Genomic DNA, 16,648 nt, shown 5'->3' with positions numbered 1-16,648 from the left:
GAGTAGGGTAACTCCAGGCTCTGACAAGTGCTGAGGCTGGAGTGGAGACTCTTGAGATCCATCATCCGGCTCTGGGGATTGTGCACACTTGTAATTTCTAGCACAAAGCACAAACTCGTACTGTTGGTGCAAGGCAGAAGGGACTCTCGCACTGAGAAACAGGGAGCCTATGGGGTGGAGGCGGCCTCTGTGCCCACTCAGCAGCTGCTGTGCTGGGCCCCTGGCTCCTCAGCAGGGTTAAACTGTGTTATTGCTTGGGGTGCTGCCAGCTCCCCCAAACAAGGTGCTGGTGGCCCTCCAAGGGGTCTGGGACACGCTGGGAGCCCAGACCCCGAAAGAGACCAACAGACCCTAAGAGAGCCTGGCAGAGCCCAGCAGAGCCTGACAGAGCTGGATTGAGCCCAAAAGATCCTGAAAGAGCCCGACAGAGCCTGACAGACCTTGACAGAGCCCGACAGATCCTAAGAGAGCCTGACAGAGCCCAACAAGAGTCTGACAGAGGTGGACAGACCCCCAACAGAGCCCAAGAGACCCCGACAGAGCCTGACAGAGCCTGACAGAGCCCGACAGCCCATGCTTGCACGCCGAGCGCCCTCAGCCCCGTCCTCGCTCGGCTCCGAGCGCTGCTCTCAGCCGCCCCACGGCGCCTTCACTGCCGGTCCCGCCTCGTCCGCCAATCACAGCGGCGCTCTCAGCTGATGGGCAGCAGCAGGGCCCGCCCCTTGCCCCTCCTCGGCCAATCACAGCGGCGCTCTCAGCTGACGGACCGCAGTAGGGCCCGCCCCTCCTCCGCCAATCACAGCGGCGCTCTCAGCTGACTGACAGCATCAGGACACGCCCTCCGCCGTTCAGCCAATGGGTGGGAGGCATTGCCTCCGGCTGCCAGAGCCTATGGGCGGCTCAGCCAATCCGCGCCCGCCACCCCGCTCGGATCCCGCCCCCTGGCGGCCGCGGGGCGGGGCGGGCGCTGCGGGCGCTGCAGGCGCGCGGCAACATGGCGGGGCGGGTAAGTGAGGGGTGCGGGGGGATTGACCAGGGGCCTCCCAGCCTGGGGGGCTGTGGTGGCGGTGGCGACTTCGCTGTCGGGGACGGGAGGGCAGCGCAGCGCAGCGCAGCGCAGCCCAGCCCAGCCCTGGGGGGATCTGGGGATCCTGAGGGTGCTGTGAAGCCGTGGTGCCCCCTAAACCCCGGGGCTTGGGGTTCCCCTCTCAGGGGTTTGGGTTCCCTCAGGGGTGCATTGGGGGTCTTTGAGGTTGCTCTGGGGCTGTGGTGACCCTCAATGGTTTGGGGCCCCCTCTCCAGTGGTTTAGGGTCCCGGGGTTGAAGCAGGGGTCCCTGGGGGTGTACTGGGGCTGTGGTGTCCCGCCCCTCCAGTGGTTTGGGGTCTCCTGTGGGGCTGCGGTGCCCCCCCCCCCCCCATTTAGGGTCTGCTGTGGGGCTGCGGTGCCCCCCCCCCCCCATTTAGGGTCTGTTGTGGGGCTGCGTTGCCCCTCCCTCAGTGGTTTGGGGTCCAGGGGTTGAATTAGGGGTCCCTGGGGGTGCGCTGGGGCAGTGGTGCCCCCCCCCCCCCAGTGGATTGAGGTCTCCTGTGGGGCTGCAGTACCCCTCCCTCAGTGATATGGGGTCTCCTGTGGGGTTGTGCTGACACCCCTCCCAGTGATATGGGGTCCTCTCGAGGTCCTGTGCGGCTGTGATTCCCCCCCCCCCCGCAGTGGTTTGTGCTCCCCCTCCTCGGGTTTGGGGTCCCCCAGGGGTGCATTGGGGTCTCCTGACGTTGCTCTGAGCCTGTCGTGGCTCAGGGGTTTGGAGTCTCCTGTGGGGCCGTGGTGCCCCGTCCCAAGTGGTTTGGGGTCCCCTATGGGGGACCCCCAGTGTTTTGGGGTCTGCTCCACAGTGGTTTGGGGTCCCCCAGGCGTGAACTAGGGGTCCCTGGGGGTTGCTCTGGGGCTCTGGTGCCCTCTCCGTGATTTGGGGTCTCCTGTGGGGCTGTAGTGCCCTCCTCCCGCCCCCCCCAAGTGGTTTGAGGTCTCCTGCGGGGCTGTGGTGACCCCCAGTGGTTTCGGGTCCCCTAGGGGTCCTGTGGGGCTGTGATCCCCTCCCCCAGTGATTTGGGGTCTCCCCCCAGTGGTTTGGGTTCCCCCAAGGATGCTTTGGGGGTCCCTGGGGTTGCTCTGGGGCTATGGTGAACCCCTAGCAGTTTGGGATCTCCTGGGAGGGCTGTGGTGACACTTCTCCCCCACCCCTGCAGTGATGTGGGATTCGTTAGGGGTCCTGTGGGGCTTTGGTCCCCCCCCAGTGGTTTAGGTTCCTCCAAGGGTGTATTGGGGGTACCTGTGGTTGGTCTGAGGCTGTGGTGAACCCCCAGAGGTTTGGGGTCCCCCGGGGGTGCTGTGAGGCTGTGTGGGTCCCGGGGGTTGCTCTCGGGCTGTGTGCCCCCAAGTTATTTGAGGTCTCTTGTGGGGCTGTGGTGACACCCCTGCCCAGTGATGTGGGGTCCCCTAGGGGTCCTGTGGGGCTGTGGTCCCTTCCAGTGTTTTGGGGTCCCTCCCAGTAGTTTAGGTTCCCCAGGGGTTCTGTGAGGCTGTGGGGATCCCTGGGGGTGCTCTGGGGCTGCGATGAACCCCCAGTGGTTTGGGGTCTCCTGTGGGGCTGTGGTGACCCCACCCCCAGTGAGTTGGGGTCCTCCAAGGGAGCTGTGGGTGTCTCTGGGGGTGCTCTAGTTTTGTGGTGCCCCCCCCCCCCCAGTGATTTGGGGTCTCCTGGGATGGCGGTGACCCCCCCCAGTAGTTTGGTGAGGGTCTCCCAGGGCCCCCCCCTTGGTGGTTTGTGGGTCTGTGATGGTGCTGTGTGGCTGTGGTGACTCCCCCAGTGGTTTGGGGTCTGCTGAGGGTGCTGTGAAGCCATGGTGCCCTCCCCCCCATAGTGATTTGAGATCCCCCAGGGGAACTGTGGGGCAGTGGGGGTCCATAGGGGTGCTCTGAGGCTGTGGTGACCACCCCGTCAGTGATATGGGGTCCTTGAGGATCCTTGTGAGGCTGTGGGGGTCCCTGGGGGTGTTGTGGGGCAATGCTGATTCCCCCAGTGGTTTGGGGTTCCCCAGGGGTGCTGTGAAGCTTTGGTGACCCCTCGGTTCTTTAGGGGGTCCCTGGGATCCTGTGAGGCTGTAGTGACCCCTGCAGCTGTGTGGGGTCTCCTGCGGATGCTGTGAAGCTGTGGGGGTCCTTGAGGGAGCTGTGGTGACCCCCCCAGTGGTTTGCAGTCTCTTGGCGGTGCTGTGAAGCCACAGTGATGCCCCCAGTGGTTTGGGGGTCCCTGAAGATGCTGTGAGGCTGTGGTGACTCCTGCAGTGGTTTGGAGTCTCTTGAGGGTGTTTTGAGGCCAGGGTGACCCCTTGGTTACGTGGGGTGTGGGACAGAAATATGGGGTTCCTTCAGGAGCGCTGTGAGGGCAGGGTTGACCTCTCTCGCTATGGGTGTGAGGCAGGATTTTAGGGTGTCCTGGGGGTGCTGTGAGGTTTCAGTGGCCCTGTGGGATGCAGGGCAGGATTTTAGGATGCCCTGAGGGTGCTGTGAGGCTGTGGTGACCTCTCGGTGTTGAGGGCTTCCTCAGGAGCCCCCCTGGCTGGGTGTCCCCTCACCCTGTGGGGCAGGATTGTGGGGTCCCCTTAGGGTGCTGTGATACCCTGGTGATCCCTTGGTGCTGCTGGCAGGATTTGGGGTGCCCTGAGAGTGCTGGGAGCCTGCAGCAGCCCTCAGGGGAGCAGGGCAGGACTTTGGGGAGCCCTGGGGGTGCTGTGAGGCTGCGGTGCCCCTCTCCCTGTGGACTGTGGGGCAGGGTCCTCCAAGGATGTTCTCAGGACGGGGTGAGCCCTCAGTGCTCTGGATTGTGGGGCAGGATTGTGGGATTGCCTGAGGCCTCCTGTGACTCCCCATGGAAGGTGGCAGGAATTTGGAGTCAGGCTATGAGGCCCTGGTGACCCCTCGGTGTGATGGGATGTGGAACAGGGTTCTCGGAGGCCCTGGAGACTCCTCTGCCCTGTAGGCATCAGCCAAGCGCCACGTTGTGATGTGGGTCCAAATTGGGTTGTATTAAACAGACTTTGAGGGCTGTGAAGGGCTTTTATTCTGTATTTATTTAAAATAAATACAAAATCCCCTGTCAGTGATTGCTTGGATGACATCAGCAAGTGGCCAAAACCACCTTAAAATGTGGAGGAACTATCCTGTGTGTCAAATCACCTTTTGTAGCACCTTGTCTGTTCCCTCTATTTCAGGCTGCCGTCTCCAAGCACTGCAGGATGCTGCTAAGATTGCTCCTTGCTGTCAGCTCCATCCGGCATTTCCCTTAATGCCCGCTTCAGGCTGAAACCTTCTGTTTTAGCCGAACTGTTTGGTGATTGAGGCTGTGGAGATGGGTTTTCTGGCAGGTTTTGTGTGATGGCCTGAGGATGGGTGCAGCGCAGAGGGTGCAGTGGTGTGGTGTGTGGTGCAGAGCAATGAGGGTTCCAGGAGCTGCGAGCAGCTTGGCCTGGGGATGGGCTGTGCGTCACGGGCACAAGCTCTGCTCGAGTGCCACCTGAATGGCTGCTGGCTCACAGGGCACAAACCCGCCTGCTTTGCAGTCTCTTGCTAAGAACTTCTCTGTCACTGCTCCGGAGACGTGGCCTCACCTTCTGGCTTTGCCCCCTTTTCGCTTGCCCCCTTCTCGCTTGCCCTCAAAAGCTGTGTTTTTTTTCTCCTTTTACCAGCTTTCTGTTGCCAAAGGGGGAGCCCAGTGCTTTTATCAGTGGCTGGAGCGTTTCAGCCATAAGGAACGTTCTCCTGAGACTCTTTGTAGCCAAACCCACTCTGGCTGCAGGGTCTTATCCTGCCCCTCTCCCTGGCTCCGCTGAGCCGTTTCAGCATGCTGAGGCGACAGAGCAGACCCTGTGTAGTTTGATGAGTGAGTGTTCAGTTCCCCACATGTGCCGGGAAGGATTAGTGAACGCTTTGCGTGCTGGAGGTAGTGACTGGGGAGGAAGGAGGAGGATCAACCCCAGCTTTTTCCTCCTGCTGGGAGCTTTTGTGCTACCCGACACCTGAAAAAAGTGGGCCTTTCTTTGGCCAGCTTGGATGCCTGGTGGAGGAAAGGGAGGATTTATGTGCATTTAAGAAACAGATTGGAGCTGAATTGTTGCGTAATCTGGCAATTCGAGTGGATGATGCTTTCCTTAGGTTACCAGGAAGCTGGTTTCATGATTTATCTACAAATATAATTGCTACAGAATTATCAGATTAGTTAATACTGTGAAGAGAGCTCTTAAGCAAAGTTTTTAATGTAAATTTCTGAGCTTGATCGGATCTTGCAGAACATTGTTAATGTAAATTAGCAAACAAGCTGCCGGCTCCCTCCAGCTTGCACGTGGGATAGCAGCAGCTCTGAAGAGGCTGTGAAGGTCAGGGTGAGCAAGCAACAGCATATGTTTCGGACGTGACACTGGAGCGATCATGATCCTTCTTGTGTAAATAAGAAGGTAGGAGGCTGGAGGTGTGTGATATCTCCAGGCTCAGCAGGTGAGGCTGGTACTGGAACACTGATACTGTTGTGTTGACAGCGCTTTTAAAAGGTGGTTAAACCTGGAGAATGGGTGGAGAAAGCTTCGGTGATGACCTCGGGCCTGAAAAGTGTCTTGTAATGCGATTGCAAGCTCTGCCTCTTTCATTAGGCTCATGTGATTGGATTTGTGTGCGTATGCTTTCACAGAGAGAAATGAATGGCTTTCCTGACGTAGGAAAGAGGCAAAATCCTTATTCTTCTGGTATTGTTTACACAAATGATAAACCAGATCTCATTAATTGTCTAGTGCTGTTCCAGGTACATTACTCCATCCCGTAATTGCACTGGATTTCTTCAAGGAAAGATTTTCCTTGCAAGGAAGAGACAGTGATTAATAGCGGTTGAAGTTTATAGGAAAAGTAGTTCATGATGATTGGAGAGAATGGCCGTTTTGGTTATGGTTTACACTATATCTCTGTGAGGTGATCGCTGGGTGCACAAAGGGAGCACTGAGTCTTGCTGAGACACAAGCCAGCATCTGCTACCAAAGGGGGAATGGTGCAGAGCTGCCTCGCGGTGTCCGTGGTTCGTTCCAGACCCCTTGTACTAGGATTGCACCTCTGGAAGTTAGCTGGAGTGCTCTGCAGCTGATTGGTTTGAACCTCATTAGGAATTAGCAAACAAAGGAGTGTAGAAAGGCTGGATGATTTCTCTGCCTTGTTCCAGACAGTGCCAAACTTTTGATCCAGAAGGAGCTGTGCTTCAGCCTGTATTTGTACCAGATCGGAGAGCTCGGTGGAGAAATGGTGTAGGAAAGGGAGCGGGTCTCTGTGGCTGCAGCATCACTTGTGCAAGCTGGTAGGAGGTCTGGCTTTCTGCAGGGAGGGAATCGCGTGTGCTGCTTGTTGACTTGGTGGTGTGGAAGGGGGTGATGAATGATCCCCTGTTACAGAGCCTGTTTTTTTAATTATTTAGGGAATATTGAAGTTTTGTAGTAGCTGCCACTTGTATACAGTTCACGATGGTTAGAGAGAGCAGCTGGTTTATGTGGTACAACAGCTTGAATTTTTTTTATTTGCTCTTTGGGACTCATCCGAGATACTATTGTCATTAGCCCAGTGATCGGAGACACTTGCCTGTCTGTGTCTTGGAAGAATTTCATGTCCAGATTGGGATCATTTTGGTTTCGTTCAGGTACTGGCAAATGTGGGTTTCACTTGTAGCTTTGGAGGAGTCTGGTGATCAGGAACTGTGCTGCCCACATCTCTGGAGATCGACTGCCCCACTGAGAGTGCAGTGGTAGTGGGAGGGTGGTGAGGGACAGGCTGTGTCTCTGGTGTCCTGCAGTGCCAAAGACATCACTGGACTAACACGTGCTCTCTTGCGTTCCTTGCAGTCAATCCCAGGCAGTTTTAGGTTGGATGGTTTGGTAGAAAGTTTGATAATAAGGGCTGGATTTTGTGCTATGGGTTACAGCTACGAGGTCTGATTTCTGCTGATGTATGGAATCATCCTTCCTAGCTGCAGGCTTTGTCAGGCAACTAAAGAAACGCTGGTAGACCAACTCAGTTCTTTCTCACAGTGCGGTACTGATCCTTCTAGCAGCACTCACCTTTTTTTAGTGTTTCCTAATGTGTTGTGTGGAGAAACAGGTTTTCAGCAATGTTTCAGGGAAGTGGGAGAAAACTGAATCTGAATCTCAATCTGTTTCTGAGATCCCTTCTGCAGCCGCGTATCGGTCCTGTGAAACGATGGCAAATAGGCCGGTGTCCTCCCCACGGGGCCTCTGCATTGCAATAGCCCATGCTGAGTTATTTAGAATAGAACTTTTTGACAGCCATGTGGCCACGTTAATGTTTGTGGGTGTGGGATGTTGGACCTTGTCATCTTTGGTTGGTTTGATGCTGGGCTTGGTTTTGCAGCCGTGGTGCGTCCAGAGCTCACACCTACAGACAGTGCGACAGGGAAGGTGTCTGTGCCACCTCTCTGGCTCCGGTTTGGGGTGCTGGTGCCTCTCAGCTCTTCTCTTACTGCAGAGAGGCCAGAAGGACTGAATTTTAAGACTTGTTCTTACTAGGAAAGCCCTATAAAAACTGAAGAATCCTTTTGAGGATCAGTTCAAGTGTGAATTTCTAAAACACTACTTTCTTTTTTCCCATAGCACAGCCAGGTCTTTTCTCTTTCTGTCTCTGTCCTGTGTCCTGTACCCTGAAGCACAGAGGCTGTTCAGGAGAAGAGCCTGGCATTTAGGAAATGCCCTGGCTGTGGATTTGGAGACAGAATGTGCTTTTCTGTGGAATAAAATGATCATTGATGCCTATCTTTACATGAAAATGTAAGCAAAAATCTGAAAAGTGGAAAATAGATCTTTTATGTGTGATTTGATCTGGTTTTGAGTTGTTGGATGCTGTCCAAGAAGGGACAGCTTTGGGAAGCTCTGGTGCAGTGGCTGCTGGCTGCACCCGGAGCAGTCGGACGGAGAGCGAGGAGCTTGGTGACTGCAATAGGTTTTGGAGGGATGAGGTTCCGAGTGTGGTCTCTGAGTGATGCAGTCATTTGCATTACTGTCTGGATGCTGTCCGAGATCAGGGAGGTTCTCTGGCTGAGACTGGAGTCCTGTGACTGAATTGATGATCTCTAGGAGCTTTTTTGACCTTCAGGAACTGTGGAGTTGCATTGGAGAAGATCCTTGAACAGAAAAATTGTGGCAAGGAACAGTTTCTACAGTAAACAGGAAAGCTTTTAGCAGTGTCCTTCACTCTGCATTCGAGCCAGCTGATACTGCTCCTGCTTGTTATATCAAGGCTGAATATTCCTCCTTGCTGACACTCCCCTACCCTGCTGCTGTGCTGGAATGCGCTCTCCTGGGTGTCTGTCCGGTACTCAGTTCGGGAAGGTCAAATGTTTGCAGAATAAAAAGCTGTAACCTAGTTCTCTGGTCTCCTGTGATGCAGCAGAGCAGTGACCTCCATAGAAAGATTTGGAGCAGTTTATGCCCTGGAGTTGTGTTGAGTTGTGTTCTTTTGCTGTAGAGAATAGAGAAAGACTCGCCAGGCATTGCATCTTAAACACATGCGGAGTATAACCGGTAGTGTTTGGAACATGAGTCTGTGTCCGGGGGCAGCTCAGGGCCAACGCAGCCGTCAGTGTTAGAGTGGGCTGCAGCTACGCTGGGACAGCCGCATCTTGGGCTCCTGCAAGGCAGGTTCCAAGTTTAAGGGGATATTTTAATCTTGGCCCTATTGTGACTGGGCAACTTCTCTGAATAAATGGGTAGGAATCCGCATCCAGACTTCTAGCATGTCAGAACCCCATGGCTTGCGTCCTAGGCCAACATTCTGGACATGGCTGTGGGATGTTTCATTCCTTTTGGCATTTTTGAAAGAGCTTTAGATGAAACTCAACAAGCAGCAGTTCCCTTTAATTAAACTGTTGATCATCTTGGCTCGCAGAAGAAATGTGAGGCAGATTCCACTCCAGAAATGGAGGCGTTAATTACAGATGCATATATTTTGGGTCATTATTGCTTGACTGGAAGGTGGAGTTGGTGATCATGTGGACATGTCAGGGAACAGCATCCTGGTTATATGAGGAAGTGATTTTCTGAAATCTCTTTCCTGATCATGTTGTGAAGAGCTGGCGCGGGGGATGATGTCTGTGGGCAGAGCAGCACATTCGGTTGGGCTGGGGGGTGCTGTGTGATACCAGTACCTTGTGGAAGTTCTTGTTTAGTGCTCCTGTTTCTCCTGCTATTGTAGATCAGGTGAACCTTCAGTCTTGATGACAGCAAGCTGAGTGGTGTAGGTGCCACACCAAAGGATAGGATGTCATCCAGAGGGACCTGGACAGGCTGGGGAAGTGGGGCTGGGAGAACCTTGTGAGGTTCAGCAAGGCCCAGTGTAAGGTCCTGCACCTGGGTCAGGGCAATCCTTGTTTTCAGTACACGATAGGGGGTGATGTGATTAAGAGCAGCCCTGCAGAGAAGGACTTGGGGTGCTGGTCAATGAGAAGCTCAACGTAAGCCGCAATGTGCGCTCACAGCCCAGAAACCAACCGTGTCCTGGGCTGCATCCAAAGCAGCGTGGCCAGCAGGGCGAGGGAGGGGATTCTGCCCCTCTGTTCCTCTCTTATGAGGCCTCATCTGGAGTATTGCATCCAGTTCTGCAATCTTCAACATAAGGAGGAGATGGAGCTATTGGAACTGGTCCAGAGGAGGCTACAAGGATGATCCAAGGGCTGGAGCACCTTCCCTATGAGGACAGGCTGAGAGATTTGGGGTTGTTCAGCCTGGAGAAGAGAAGGCTCTGAGGAGATCTTACAGCGACCTTCCAGTACCTGAAGGGGCTACAGGAAAGCTGGAGAGGGACTGTTTACAAAGGCGTGTGGTGACAGGACGAGGGGCAGAGTTAGACTGGACCTTAGAAAGAATTTCTTCCCCATGAGAGTGGTGAGACACTGGCCCAGGTTGCCCAGGGAAGTTGTGGCTGCCCCATCCCTGGAGATGTTCAAGGCCAGGTTGGATGGGCCTTGGGCAGCCTGATCCAGTGGGATGTGGATGCAGCCTGATCCAGGGGACTTGGAACTGGATCATCTTTAAGGTCCCTTTCAACCCAAACTATTCTATGATTCTTGGCACTGTCAGTTGTGTTTCTGCTAACACTGCAAACCAGTGGAGAGTATAGCGAGGTTCCCAGAGCTGTCTGCATCTCGGCTGTGCTGGGTGAAACAGCGTTGGGGTTACAAATGTCCTGCTGCAAACAGAACTCTGAACTGTGCCAGCAGAGGGAAAGCTGCAGTCGCCACTCTAAATTCCAGTGTTGTCTGATTGCTGAGAGGGATGCTCCCGTCCTGATGCAGTGGCTTTAATGAGCTAAGATGGAAGCAATGACTGGGCCACTGCCCTGGCTGGACAGGGGAACACGCGTTGTCTGAGATGAAAGCAGGGGGAGGTGTTCAGTTTATGCTGTGTGTAAAGAGCTGCCAGCGAGGACCCGCTGGTATCCATAATGCTAACAGTGGGGCCTGACCTCCTCCACTTACATAGAACCATAGAATCATAGAATAGTTTGGGTTGGAAGAGGTCTTAAAGATCATCGAGTTCCACCCCCCTGCCTTGGGCAGTGACATTCCACTGGCTCAGGCTGCCCAAGGCCCATCCAACCTGGCCTTGAACACCTCCAGGGATGGGGCAGCCACAACTGCCCTGGGCAACCTGGGCCAGTGTCTCACCACTCTCATGGGGAAGAAATTCTTCCTAATGTCCAGTCTAACTCTGCCCCTCTCCAGTTTATCCCTGTTCCCCCTTGTCCTATCCCCACAAGCCTTTATGAACAGTCCCTCTCCAGCTTTCCTGTAGCCCGTTTCAGGTACTGGAAGGTCGCTCTAAGATCTCCTCTGAGCCTTCTCTTTTCCAGGCTACATAGACACCTCTGGTTGTTATTAGGTAATAAATGGAAAGGTGCCAGTGGTGCAGGCATGAGACGATGCAGGGAAGAATGTTCCTGTGTCATTCCCAGCCCTGGATGCTTTGGGAGGTGGAGGTGTGGGCTCCTCCCACTCTCGCGTTGTTCTGGTGTTGGTGGGGCTGGTGTGCATGTGGCATTGCCAAGTTGACCTTGGGACCTCCTTGGCTGCCTGAGCAAGGTGATTCATAGCAGTGGGGTGGCACGTTTGGGATGTGGGGAGGAGGGCTGCATCGCATTGGTCGTTCTCACCTGGACTCGGTCTGGAAGCGGTCTCGGCATTGGCTTGCCTGAAGTTCCCTGGCTTTGCCAAACATGTGAATATTAATGCTGAGATTTTATCTTTCGTAAAGTGTTCTTCTTTTGATGGGAGAAGAAAATGGTATTTTTTAGCTGGTTATCGAGAGACTGCAGTTGCTTCCCAACAAGTGACAAAGCTTCCAGCAAAGTGAACTGGAGGTCGATGGAGCTGATGGGAAGGCCGGTGCTGAGCAGCCAGACAGGACTGTCTGTCCTGGGGGATGGTGTGTCAGACTGGCCGGGCTCATGAGGTGCTCCACAAGGTTGGAGGTCTGGAGCGGAAGCCTGTCTTGCCAAGCCTGCTGTTTCCAAAAGCTGTTTGGGGAGGTTTGATCTCTTCTGGTAGCTGCAGCTCTCTGTTTTTTTGAGATATCCAAAAAATCCTTCTGCCAATGAGTAACTTCTTGTTTTTTTTTACTAGATTTTAGAGTTGTAGTGTTTGGGGCATCTCCTGCTGCTGGGTCTGGTCCCTGCTGTAGGCATTATGTCGTCCTTCCTTCCATAAATACTAGTGAATGCCTTCCTTAAAGGAGTTTTGGTTTTGCCTTTGGCAGTTCCCCCTTGTAGGCTGCTACAGCACCGGCTTCCTCTTCTGTTAGGACCCTTTCTTGTCTGCTGCTCCTGAGCTGTGGTAGCAGAGCTGTCATTTATACTGATTTCTTCAGTATGAGAAATATATGGAGTTGATTTAGCTCTCTGTTGTCCAGCTCCATGGTGTGTGTAGAGAGGAAGCAGCGCCAGTCCTCTCTGGGATTGCCTGTGCTGGGAGAGGTTGGTTTGTCTCCATCTCCCAGGCTGTTGTTGACCTGGCTCTGCTGCAGCTCCTCTTTCTGCGTGCCAGTGCTGGTGTTTGTCATCCGTGTGCAGCTGCTTCCTGGGGTTTCCAGTTTTAGTGTTCTTCTCCAGTCCTGGTCTGTTGGATCTTTATGTGGGGCAATGGTTCCTGTGTGTCTGCTTTCCGTCAGGAGCGGAACTTTGGATGATGTAGGGTCTGCAGAACATTATCTCAGTTCGCAGTTTCTCTTAAGAGCTCCTTTAATGTCAGTTCTTCCTTTCTGTCTTCAAACTCATTTTATTTGCAGGCTTTTAGTGGTGACAGAGGGTTTGAGTGAACAACTTTGCATCAGCTCTGCTTCCACACCACGGCCAGATGGGCACAGAACTACTTGTTCCTTAATAAATATGGACTAAATGTTCTTACTGAGGATGACTCCTGCCCAGGTTCTTTGTTGTCCTGACTTCTGGGTGCTGAAGCTCTAGGCTTAAAGCTCCTTATTGACCACTCTCTGCAGCTCCCAGAAAGGAGGTTGTGGTAAGGTGGGTGCTGAGCTCTTCTCCCAAGTAACAAGTGATGGGATGAGAGGAAATATCCTCAAGTTTTACTAGAGGAGGTTTAGATTGGATATTAAGAAAAAATTCTTTGCTGAAAAAGTGGTGAAGCCCTGGCAGAAGCTGCCCAGGGCAGTGGTGGAGTTTCTGTCCCTGGAGGGGTTAAAAAACCGTGTGGCCATGGCACTCTGAGCCATGGTTTAATCGGCATGATGGGGTTGGGCTGATGGTTGGACTGGATGAGCTGAGAGCTCTTTTCCAACCTTAATGATTCTGTGCTTCTACTCTGCTGCCTAGTCACCATTAGAACAGAGTCTAGATACTTTTTGGAGTGGGAATCTGTGTTTCTTGGCAGCTGGCATTGGGCTCTACAGAGGAAACACAAATTCCTAGTACCTGGAGTTGCCATGTTTCCTAGCGCTTGTCTGCTGGCATTGGCATGACAGACATTGTCTGTTTGTGCATGGGTATCTCTGTATGCTTTACAGTAACAAATTTAAACCTGTCACAGACACTACTTGGCTTATACAAACCCTGTGAAACTGCACAGAACACAACCTGCCTCAGCTTTGGAAGCTGCTCCATAATCTGCTGGGTAGGATTAGGAAATTAAATGAGTTAAGCTGTTCCAATGGACAGAATCTCTGCTTCAGCAGTGAATATTTAACTTAGTAACTGCTGACAGGTAGCAGTGCCTGCCTGTTGTACACCACAAGCTTCTCTCGTGTGGGCTCCGAGCGATGGGAAATGTGGTTTGCTTCAGCTTCCTCTGTCAGCAGCCTTAACAAGTATGAACCATCTTTCTGTGCTGTGCTCGCCCACGCCACAATGTGACATGATGTGCTGTGTGTAATTATCCAGAGTTTGTTATTCCTCACAGAATGATAGAATAGTTTGAGTTGGAACAGACCTTAAAGATCATCTAGTTCCCAGCCCCATGCCACAGGTAGGGACACCTCCCACTGGATCAGGCTGCCCAACGCCCATTCAACCTGGCCTTGAACATCTCCAGGGATGGGGCAGCCACAACTTCCCTGGGCAATCTGGGCCAGTGTCTCACCACTCTCACGGTGAAGAAATTCTTCTTATTGTCTAGTCTAAATCTGCCCTGCTCCAGTTTATCCCCATTCCACCTGGTCCTATCACCACAAGTCTTTATGAACAGTCCCTCCTCAGCTTTCTTGTAGCCTCTTTCAGGTAGTGGAAGGTCGCTCTAAGATCTCCTCTGAGCCTTCTCTTCTCCAGGCTGAAGAACCCCAACTCTCTCAGCCTGTCCTTGTATGGAGAGTGCTTCAGCCCTCAAATCATCCTTGTAGTCTCCTCTGGACTCGTTCCAACAGCTCCATCTCCTTCTTAAGTTGAAGATTGCAGAACTGGACACAATCTTCCAGATGAGGTCTCCCAAGAGAGGATTAGAGGGACAGAATCACTTCCCTCGCCCTGCTGGCCACGCTGCTTTGGATGCAGCCCAGGACACGGTCTTATTTTCACGTGGTCTTATTTTCCTCTTGAAGAGACAAGGAATGTTGAAAGAGAGCTCTGTGTATACATGGATGTAATGGCAGTCGCTGTGTGACTTCAGGTGGATAATGGTTGCCTCTCGCTGAGGATGCTTTCGAGTGAAGGCGTTGTCTCAGATGTGGAGTCACTCCTGAGGACTCCCTGTCCTTGGAGTCCCCTTATGCAATAAGTGGAGGTGGGGAAGACAGCTTTTGCTCCCATATCTGTGTTGTGGACACAGGCATAGCTGCAGCCTGCAAAGGTGTGTGTGGTTACCTTCAGCCTGACCGTGGTGTGAGGCAGCAGATGGCATTTACTGTCAGCTGCGGGATCTGCTCTAGCGCTTTGCCGGAGCTGAGCTTCATGCCGCCTTGCCCAGTTGCTAGGAGTAACCTGCTGGGTAGCGTAAAATTAGCTCCGGTAGATTTATTTGAAGATTTGTTAGAAATAATGCTAAGGCTTTTGCTTCTCCATTCCCTGGCACGTAGTGTGCGAGTGCCAGCAGCAGGAGTGTGGGGTGGCAGAGGGTCAAGAAGCTGTGGGATTCCAGGAGTCCGTGGTGCCAGTGTCCTTGGAAGCTTGATGGTTCCAGCACTGGTGTGTGACAGCCTCTGGGCTCTGGTGGTGTCACAGTACTGGCCTGCTGCGTTTGTGGGAGGAAAAATTCCTCAGCAGCCAGTGCCTGCGTCCTCGCTGTGGCAGCTCAGGCACTTGGCAATGCGAGGATCCCTGTGAGCAGTAGTTCATAGAATCATAGACTCATAGAATAGTTAGGGTTGGAAGGGACCTTAAAGATCATCCAGTTCCAACCCCTCTGCCATGGGCGGGGACATCCCACTGGATCAGGCTGCCCAAGGCCCATCCAACCTGGCCTTGAACATCTCCAGCGATGGAGCAGCCACAACTTCCCTGGGCAACCTGGGCCAATGTCTCACCACTCTCACAGGGAACAAATTCTTCCTAATGTCCAGTCTAAATCTGCCCCTCTCCAGTTTATCCCCATTCTCCCTGGTCCTATCCCCACAAGCCTTTATGAACAGTCCCTCTCCAGCTTTCCTGTAGCCCCTTCAGGTACTGGAGGTTGCTATAAGATCTCCTCGTAGCCTTCTCTTTTCTGGGCTGAACAACCCCAACTCTCTCAGCCTGTCCTCATATGGGAGGTGCTCCAGCCCTCGGATCATCTTTGTAGCCTCCTCTGGACCCGTTCCAACAGTTCCATCTCCTCCTTATGTTGAGGATTCCAGAACTGGACCCAACCCTCCAGATGAGATCTCCCAAGAGAGGAACAGAGGGGCAGAATCCCCTCCCTCGTCCTGCTGGCTACGCTGCTTTGGATGCGGCCCAAGATATGGTTGGCCTTCTGGGCTGTGAGCACACATTTCCGACTCAATTATTTGGGGCTGTGGGCACTCGTGAGAGGGAAAGACTCTGCGATTCAGTAGAATGTGTGTTCCTCTGCCTTGTCTGGGTGCCTTCCAGTTTAATCATCTTTGGAATGACCAGGTTTCCTCATTGTCCCTTGTGCACTCATGAAAACCTGCGTCTGCTGAGTGATGCTGTTGTGCTTGAGCTGTGTCGTGTGTATTGATACCACTTGTGTGTATTGATAACACGTCGGAGTTATGCAGAATGGGGTTAGAGCTGGAGGAGGGCACCCACCAGAGAGCTGGAAGATCAGCGTGGGCATGAGGTACCGTCTGGAGTGTTAGGTGTTCCCAGCGGAGAAACGACCTGCTGCCAGATACCGCAGACAGACAATGTGCAGGGCTGTGGGATGGCCAGCACAGTCAGTACTGACACAGTTGCTTCCGTGATGGTAGTATTTCACGTTGGATACCCAAGGATGTTTTGCCATGCACCTAGCATTGTGGAACTTGAAAAAGGAGCACTCAGTGCTGGATTTGAAATACACTCCTTTACATTTATCCATTTCCTTAAAGGAAAGCTCGCCTGTTCCCAGGTGCAGACAGGAATAACAGCAGTGTGGTGACTGCACCAGGCACTCACTGTTATCATGTAGGAAGCACTTTGTCAGGATTAAAAATGCAGTTGAGGACTGATGCCGGAAAAGGGCTTAATCCGGAGCTCTGGGGTCAGTTTTCTCAAAATATCCTACCTAATGCGTTTATAAGGGACATGCCCTTCCTCAGGGTCCCCTCGCGTAGGAGATGATGGGATGCCAAATGCTTTGGTTTGTGAAGTGCCCAAAGATGATGAGCCTCAGCAGGCAGATTGTGGAACTCCGAAGTCCATGGATGTACATATATTTTTCTATTACAAGAGTATTTAATTAGTTTTCTTATTGCCCCTGAGATTCAGGTGGATTGATCTGTTCCAAAGGCAAACATGGAATGCATTCCTGTTGTCACAGAACCCAAGACCAATTGGGCACTGCTCAGTTAAACTGAGGAGTTCTTTTGGAAAGAGAAGGCTCTGGGGAGACCTTAGAGCAGCTTCCAGCACTGAAAGGGGCTCCAGGAAAGCTGGGGAGGGGCTCTGGATCAGGGAGGGCAGGGAGAGGA

At 53.1% G+C, this 16,648-nt stretch overlaps 1 protein-coding gene across 1 annotated transcript in view; it reads left to right on the top strand.

The window, feature by feature from the left end:
- The first annotated feature begins 894 nt into the window (after window positions 1–894).
- NSF (N-ethylmaleimide sensitive factor, vesicle fusing ATPase) overlaps window positions 895–16,648 on the top strand; it is an 86,910-nt gene continuing 71,156 nt past the window's right edge. The window contains exon 1 of the mRNA XM_054088226.1: window positions 895–1,006. Coding sequence (XP_053944201.1) covers window positions 995–1,006 — 12 coding nt within the window. The 5' untranslated portion in view covers window positions 895–994. The remainder of the gene's footprint in view (window positions 1,007–16,648) is intronic.

This window comes from Cuculus canorus, chromosome 25, assembly GCF_017976375.1.
Source record: "Cuculus canorus isolate bCucCan1 chromosome 25, bCucCan1.pri, whole genome shotgun sequence".
Lineage (NCBI taxonomy): Eukaryota > Metazoa > Chordata > Aves > Cuculiformes > Cuculidae > Cuculus > Cuculus canorus.
This window is presented reverse-complemented; position numbering and strand designations above follow the sequence as displayed.